The sequence below is a fragment of the Akebia trifoliata genome, unplaced genomic scaffold, assembly GCF_017979445.1.
Source record: "Akebia trifoliata isolate Shusen 1 unplaced genomic scaffold, ASM1797944v1 Contig00818, whole genome shotgun sequence".
NCBI lineage: Eukaryota > Viridiplantae > Streptophyta > Magnoliopsida > Ranunculales > Lardizabalaceae > Akebia > Akebia trifoliata.
Window position 1 is genome coordinate 11,241 of NW_028237238.1, and position 8,962 is coordinate 20,202.

General features: G+C 34.9%; 1 protein-coding gene and 1 pseudogene across 1 annotated transcript; both read left to right on the forward strand.

Moving 5' to 3' along the window:
• The first annotated feature begins 406 nt into the window (after positions 1-406).
• LOC147381020 (pentatricopeptide repeat-containing protein At1g02060, chloroplastic-like) lies at positions 407-2,808 on the forward strand. Its single transcript, XM_086430938.1, has one exon. The coding sequence runs from the start codon at positions 442-444 to the stop codon at positions 2,569-2,571; it is 2,130 nt and encodes a 709-aa protein (XP_086287064.1). The 5' UTR covers positions 407-441; the 3' UTR covers positions 2,572-2,808.
• A 1,879-nt stretch (positions 2,809-4,687) lies between these two features.
• On the forward strand, positions 4,688-5,014 carry LOC147381021 (antimicrobial peptide 1 pseudogene; annotated as a pseudogene).
• Positions 5,015-8,962: the final 3,948 nt, after the last annotated feature.

Here is an 8,962-nt window from a genome sequence, read left to right on the forward strand (position 1 = left end):
GATGTATTTCCTCACGATACGAGTAAAAACAATCTATGATTATGTATACATGTCTACATCAGAATTGTGAGAATCACAGTAAATATTGTGTCACCCCAGCACGACTCTAATCTTTATTCTATTTAACTTCATCTTCAATTCAACCATGCTTCCCTTTCACCTCTAATGGGGTTAATCTCGTAGAAATTCCCCACCAGAAAAAATAAAAAAATAAAAAAATGAAAGTCCACCCATATCAAGATTCAAGAGGCGCAACTGAAATAATATGAGCCCAATCTATTATATGCCCGGTACGGCTAGCTCTTGGGCTAACCTGGCCCATTGGAACCACTAGCGAGGGCTGTCAATAGGTCGGGTTTTGGCCCATTGATAGTCACCTTTCACCTTGTTATAATGCCACGTGTACATTCTCTTTCTTCTGGTTTGGCCTCCAACGCTGTCATGCTTCTTCTCCGACGCTCCTTTACCAGGCACATCTCCTGTGATTCTTCCTCCTCCCCTCGCACGTTAGCACCAACCCTACCTGTAAAACAACCTAACAACGAAGATCAAAATCAAAAACACAAATCATCAAAAACCAAATCCTCTCGAACCCTATCTCGACTCATCAACAATCATCCATGGTCACCCAATCTCGAATCCTCTCTCTCCTCTTCTCTCTCTAAAAACACAGTCCTCCAATGTCTTCGTCTCATTAGAACCCCATCAAAAGCCTTACATTTCTTTAATTGGGCCCAAACTAAGGGTTTCTCCCACAATGATCAAACCTACTTCGAGATGCTCGAAATCCTTGGCCGTAATCGAAACCTCAACGCAGCTCGAAACCTCCTACTCTCCATAGAGAGCAAATCTGGAGGAACTGTTAAGCTCCAAGATCGATTTTTTAACAGTTTGATCAGAAGCTATGGTCAAGCTGGTTTGATTCAAGAATCAATTAAGGTTTTTTCGATGATGAAATCGGTTAGGGTTTCACCTTCTGTAATCACCTTCAATAGTCTCTTATCTATTATGCTTCGTCGTGGTAGAACTAATATGGCGAAGAAACTGTTTGATGAAATGCTCTCTACGGGTGTTTCGCCCGATATTTTTACTTTCAACATTTTGATTAGAGGGTTTTGTTTGAATTCAATGGTGGAAGATGGGTTTCGATTTTTCAAAGAGATGCCGCAATTTCGATGTGACCCAGATGTTGTTACGTATAACACGCTTGTCGATGGATTGTGTAGAGCTGGAAAAGTTAGAATTGCACACAATCTTGTTAAGGGAATGTGCAAAAAAAGCTTGGATTTGAATCCAAATGTTGTAACTTACACGACTTTGATTAGAGGGTATTGTGAGAAACAATGCATTGTTGAGGCTTTAGATTTGTTTGAGGAGATGATTGGTTGTGGAATGAAACCTAATAAGATTACTTATAATACTATAATTCAAGGCCTTTGTGAGGCACGGAAGCTTGATAAGATAAAGGAAGTTTTGGGTGGAATGATCGGTGGCGGCGAATTCGTCCCTGACACATGTACTTTCAACACATTGATGAGTGCACATTGTAATACGGGGAAGTTGGAGGATGCGCTGGAAGTGTTCGATAAAATGTCAGAGTTAAAGGTCCAACCTGATTCAGCTTCATATAGTATTTTGATTCGGAATTTGTGTCATAAGGGAAAGTTCGAGAGAGCAGAGGAGTTGTTTAATGAGTTATCAGAGGAGAAGATAGTGTTACGGGACGTTGGCTGTGTCCCTCTTGTTGCGGCTTATAATCCCATTTTTGAGTATTTATGCACGAAGGGGAAGACTCAGAAGGCTGAGAAGGTGTTCAGGCAACTCTTGAAGAGAGGTACACAAGACCCTCCATCGTTCAAGACGATCATCATGGGACATTGCAAGGAAGGTACATTGCAAGCTGCATTCGACCTTTTGGTCTTGATGTTAAGGAGAGATTTTGTTCCCGATGTGGAGATATACGAGTCCCTTATTGATGGGTTCTTGAAGAAGAGTGAACCAAGTTTTGCCTTTAAGACTCTAGACAAGATGTTGAAGAGCTCTCATCATCCAAGAACATCTACTTTCCATGCTATCCTTGCAGCACTAGTAGAAGAGGGTTTTTCTCTAGAAGCCACTTCCCTTGTTAAATTGATGTTAGAGAGAAAAATTCGACAAAACATCAACATCTCGACAGATACTGTGATTGTTCTTTTTAAATCCAGAATTAGAGAAACTGCATTTGAGATTATTGGGTTACTTCATGACAATGGGTATTCAATTAAAATGGAGGAAGTGATTAGCTTCCTTTGTCGGAACAAAAAGTTCTTGGACGCTCAAGAACTACTATTGTTTAGTTTGGAGAAGTATCAAAGTTTAGATATTGAGCTGTACAACAAAGTTATAACTGGTCTTTGTAAAACTAAAAAAGCTGCAGAAGCATTTGGCTTGTATTATGAATTGGTGGAGAAAGGAAGGCAGCCAGGTTTTTGTTGCCTAAGAGATTTAAAAACCACCCTAGATGCTGAGGGAAGAACAAAGGAAGCTGAATTTGTGTCGAAAAGGTTGTTGCACATGAATCAAGAGCAGTAGAAAGATGGTTCAAGTGAGCCTTACATTTATATAAGATTGAATATCAGCTAGTTTCAGCGTAGGCACGTTGGAGACATGTTGGCGACAATAAATTTTTAAATTTTCCTTTAAAATGGATTAGGAGACCCAAACACCTGACTGTTTTGGTGTTTGCAATTGTAAATTATCCTTGTTTTATTTGTCCATTGGAGTCTTGAAAGAGGGCATTGTGAGTGGTTGCTGAGAAATTGTAGACTTGAGGACAATTTAAGTGTAATGATTCACATGTTTATTTTTAATTACACTTAGGGTGGAGTTTTTAGTATTGATCTTAAAATTCAAATGCTATTTTATTTGCATATTTTGGTACATGTTTTGTAATAATTTTTGTAGAATCATTGTTGGTACAAAATTTATCAAATTCATTAAAGAACACTAGGGAAAGGATACATTACCATACACACAAATTGATACGGTAAAGATTTCTCAAAATCATGAATTTCTTCCCTTGTACATTTTATTACTTGTTAAAGAGATTTTTGTAGGTATGTGATTTTCGAATCCAAAAATCATCACTACATGGATTTGTTGTTGTCACCATTCATTTTTTTTAATAAGGGGTACGAATAGTCAACCAAATAATTATTTGAAGAAAAATCGATTTTTGACGAAATAGTGATTCTCGTATGGATATGAAATCAATCAACCTAAGATTTAAGTAAGAGTTCGGTTAGAGAAAGGGGTGCATAAGGTCGACGAAAGTGCTACACTCCACTCTCTCCATCAAAAGGTGATAACTTTAAAATACATGTTCATTTTAGGGGGAAAAAAAAAAAAAAAGAAAAAAAGAAAGTTGAAAATACGATTTGTACCACTAAAGGAAGGAGACATTAATTTTGGTCTAAGTCATAAGAGTCACCTCATTGAGAGAGGAAATCTCAATTTTGACATTAACTTAAAATCAAATAATTTTGAATTTTTTTTTTGAAGGTTATGAACCTGTTCTTATGAAAGAAGGGGTCTAAATACCTTAATCTTTATGATGTGCAATTTGTGAGTAGGGATTAAAAATGCCAAGATTTTATTTTTAAAAAGATTTCTACCCGTACATTTTCAATCTATTTGAACTTCGATCTATTGGACGTAGAGTCTTAAGGATTTTCTGAATCAAAATTAAAGAAATGGGAGAGGGAGAGGGAGATGGGAGAACGGGGTATAATGCTTAATTTTTAAAATTCTATTCTATTCCCACCTTGAATTTGGGTTGTATTTATTGACAAATAATTTGAAGACCCCCCCCCCCCCCCCCCCAACGGGTTTTTATTTATTTATTTATTTTAAATTTTATTTTAAAGGGGGTTCAAAATAAACCTGATTTTTGATTTATGGGTTTGGTTTCAAGTTTCGATCTCAGTTTCGGTTAGATTCGATTCTCGAGGGTGGAACCCAAATTCGAACTGAAAAAAAAAAATGGATTCAGTCAATTCAGTTTTTTTTCCGATTTTGATCCCATTTGTGAATCTCGATATGGGGCGTTTTGTACAACCTTATCCAAAACCGGTAACTCCGTGTCGCAATTGCTTTCAAATCGTGGTTGCGGATCGTATTAAAATTGCCACCTCTATTTAACTTGCATGAATTTGATGTTGGATAACTATTAAGACCACTTTTTGATAATTGAAAGAAGATGAGTCGCAAAGTTAGAAAATATGGATAAAAAACAAAAGTACAGAAACCCCTTGAACAAGGTAGGCTTGCCAACCGTTCTTTAGATCCCACGTGCAAGATTCAAATCTTCTTGTGTTCCATTCGGCCATTCCAGAGAAGTCTGGCATTGTACGTACGTGTCAATCACGAAGTCAACGAATCCTTATTCCAATTTAAATGTTACAAAAGTGCTACTTTAGACAACTAACCACTAAAAAGAATTGATAACGTACTTCCTACTGCAGCATTGCATTAAAATGCTATAGAACTTTGAAACGTTTGATTGATGATTAAGTCAATAATGAAATTAAAATTGAATCTAATTGATGTACCCATCATTTCCGATACCGATGGCACACAACAAAAAAAAAACTCCGTCCTATAAATAGATAGAAGAACAGACACATCAACCTCAAATTAAACTCACACCATGGCCTCTACCAAGCCTCCTTCAGCCTTTCTTTCCACAACAACCATATTGGTGGTGCTTATGTTAATAGTCTGTGGAGCCAACCTTGTTGCTGGTAGCGAGTTTACGGTTTGGAGCGGTCCGGGTTGCGAAAACTGGGCTGTGACCCACCAGAATTGTGGGTGTAACAACATCAGACTTAATGGAGGATTCCAATTCGTGTACACCGGGCAGCCCGCAAGATTTTACAATCAGCCCGATTGCAAAGGCAGAGTGCATAGCCGGTTGGACAAACGTACTCGAAGGTGCAAGTCCTTTGGATGGAAGAGCATGTTCATCGAGTGTTGATGATCACGTCGTTGATACCACTAGTGTAGTGAGACTGGTCTTTATCATACTATATATATATATATATATGATGCAGATGTGTATTACGTATGTAAGAAGACACCATGCATGATATTGCATGAGTTTTCTACAATATTATAAATAAAACTTGAGCCAATCAACGACCCTTTTATCTCTATTTCTTTTTTTTTTTTTTTTTCTTAGTTTAGTTCAGTTCATTAGTTGATCTTAGGTGGTTCTCAAAACAGTTTTGTGGATCTTGTGTGCCTGGGATTATTGTTAATGAATTAGTAGTAGAGAAGAGTTTAAACGGTTGAATAGTGCTTGATGACATTAAAATTGACATCGTTTCACACAGTCCTTAATGTTTAGTTAGGAGAAGCATCAAAGTTTAGATATTGAGATGTACACGAAAGTTATAAGTGGTCTTTGTGGCAGATGCCACATATTTTAGTCGGTAAAGCTTTTGAGAACATCTTGAAAAAAAAAAAAAAAATTAACTCATTCCGAAACTTCTAACCCCTTAAAAAGTGTTTTACAAATTAACGATAAAAATTGACAGTTCATGATTCTTCAACTTGTAAATTAGGGTTAGAAATTTGAGAATGACCTGATTTTTTGTGAAGATGATTTTTTGTGGGTTTAGATCATCTTCACAAAAAGTTAGCTCATTTCAAAACTTCTAATTTATATTGAAAAATATTTGGTACAATGTTTAGCTCTCTTTAAAGCCTTTGAATGCTTCCCTATATATATTTTGGCTAAGCCAACAAAATAGAATATATTAAGAAGTTGAATGTACAAGGGATGAACCTAGATTAAGATACCACTCCAAAAGCCATTCTGGCATCAATAGGAAGGTCTGAAATAGATTAAAAAATACAAGAGGTTTCTCTCAAATCTCAATGGAAAAATTCGTCAAAGAATCTACCATGGAGTTGCCCTCTATGTTCAACACACCATAAAGAGGTTGAAAGAACCTCTTTGATCCCCACCAACCAATTTTAGAGTTTTCAAGCAAGATTTGCACCTTTCAACCTATTCACAATTAAAGAAGAATCAAGCTCTAAAATACTGTTGACATTCTTCTAAATGATGATTGAATATCATATAGTTTGGACATTAACGTGTTGGAGACGAGAAGTTTTCAAATTTTCCCTTAAAATGGATTAGGAAACCCAAAACAATAGGGTATTTTTGGTGTTTGCAATTGTAAGTTAATTTATTTGTTCAAATTCAATTTTTTTTAATTTACGTATATCCATTATTTTATCTTTGATACTTTTCTCATGTCGGAACACTTATTCATTAGTTCTTAGTGGGATTCAAGAAAAAATCTCTCCCAAGATTTTTTTTTTTTTTTTATACTTATTATAAATAATTGAACTTCAATCTATTAGAGATAAAGAGAGTAAGTACCACATCCTAAGGAATTTTTAAATTAAAATTATAGAAAAGAGAAATATGAAAACGGGTGAGAGGGGGTATAATGTTTAATTTTTTAATCCTATCCTACACTCACCTTGAATTTGGGTGGTATTTATTAACAAATAATTTTAAGAAAACTATTTTTTGATTCATGGGTTTGGTTCCAAGTTCTAATCCTAGTTTCAATTTGGTTCGATTCTTGAGCATGTTACCCAAATTCAAACCGAAAAAAATGGTTTAAGTCATTCTTGTGTTTTTTCGATTATGGGGTATTTTGTACACCCCTTCCCTACCCAAAACTGATAATTCCATATCGCAATCATTTTCAAGTCGTGGCCGCGGATCGTATTAAAATTGCCACCCTTACTTGGTATGCAAGAATTTGATGTTCCATAACTATTAAGACCACATTTTGATGATTGAAAGAGTATGACTCGCAAAGTTAGAAATTGTAGATAAAAAAATAAAAGTACAGAAACCCATGGAACAGGGTAGGCTTGTCATCTGTTCTTCAGATCCCCACGTGTCAGATTCATTAGAAGTCTGGCATTGTACATACGTGTCAACCACGAAATCAACAAATCCTTATTGCAATTTAAATGTAACAAAAGTGCTACTTCAGGCTACTAAGCACTAAAAAAAATTGATAATGTACTTCCTGCTGCAGTATTGCATTAAAATGCTACAGAACTTTGAAATGTTTGATTGATGATTAAGTCAATAATGAAACTAAAACTGAATCTAGTTGATGTACCCATCATTTCTCATACTCCTGTAAGTTTGATAGTAAACATATAACAAATGATAAAGAAAAAAGTATTTTACTCATAATGCTACTGGAGGTATGTAATTCTCTTGATGCAAATAATTCTAGGGTAATTTAGATATAACCCTCTGTGTTTTGCAGTGTATTTGGGAGAGACCCTTTTATTTTTGTAAACTAGAGACAAACTCCTTGACCACGGTCTTCTATGAGAGATTAACACAAAATGATCAATGAAACTAAATGAATATACATAAGTTGAGATAAAAGAACCCCAAGGGTTTGGAAGTTATTCCTTGTGATTTCATATATGAAATGGGTTCCTAAGAAACATGTACTAAACCTTAGGAAATATGTATTTTTCCTCCTAAAATAAATAAAGTTTTAATCACAAACGATTTTGTCAAATAAAACAATTTTTTAATATGGATCTTTTTTTTTTTTTTTTTTCATTCTAGAGAAGAAAAATAGATTCTCCGATAACTTTAACAATTTACGGTGGTAAAAAAGAAAAAGGCATTTCTAGTTAGATCGTTTATTTGGCTTACAATCGGCCTGATTCGAGATCTTGAATTTTGAGCTTGTAAAGGTAGGATCGAGTTTAAAAATATTTAGTTGGTTCAATTTGAGCCGAACTAGGGTCTAACAATGTTCAACCGGCTTGTTACTATTACATATATTGATATATTTTGCTAGTTTTAAAATTTTCTAAAAAAAAGTAAAAGACATTATGAAATAATAAATTTACTTGTATATCTATGTGTTTTTCAACCATAGTGAAAATTAAATCATTATCTTGATTTAAAATAGTATCAAACAACCCCAAATAATATATTGAAAAGTACATAAATTTAATATTAATATAAATTTTGATATCAACTCTTAACCAAACCCAATCAATTAGGGCCTAAAATGGACTTAGCCGACCAGCTCTAGAGTTTCCAAGCAAGATTTGCACTTTTCAACCTATTCACAATTAAAGAAGAATCAAGCTCTAAAATGAGGTTGACATTCCTCTAAATGATGATTGAATATCATATCGTTTGGGCGTTAGCATGTTGGAGACGAGAAGTGTTCAAATTTTCCCTTAAAAAGGATTAGGAGACTCCAAAACAACATGGTATTTTTGGTGTTCGCAATTGTAAGTTATCGTTGCTTTATTTGTTCAAATTCAATTTCTTTAATTTATGTATGCCCATTATTATATCTTTGAGCACCGTTCTCATGTCGGAACACTTGTCCATTAGTTCTTGGTGGGATTCAAGAAAAAATCTACCATGAGAATTAATAAATTGGAGTGTACTAAAACGACATGATTGTTGCCAATTCAAGTCTGCATGTTATGTTGGTGAGATTTGGGGAAATTTTTTTATTTTTCTTATTATGGAAATCCCCACCCTACGGGTGAGACTAATCCCACGTCACACACACCACCCCCTCGGAAAGTCCTACATGCAAATGGTTAAGTTGAGGGTCAACCAGACCTTAGAGAGTGGCCCAAAGGAATTCATAGTATCATAAGGTTTTGAAATCTTGACTTACCCTTCAAGGGGAAAAAGTATATATATATATATATGTTGGTGTTGGAGTTTGTATTATTAGTTCTTTATGATTGGAAGAAGCATCAATAGTACTCATTATTTTTCTATTGTTCTTTGTTAATGAATTTGAAGGAAGGAAAATGAATTGTTTGTGTTGGAGTAATTAGTTATGTTGCATTTAAAATATGGTTAGATTGATTTGATTGAGATTTATTA

Bases quoted from the DNA above. Each gene is read 5' to 3' on its own strand.
- LOC147381020 (XM_086430938.1), top strand. From the start codon at position 442: ATGCTTCTTCTCCGACGCTCCTTTACCAGGCACATCTCCTGTGATTCT.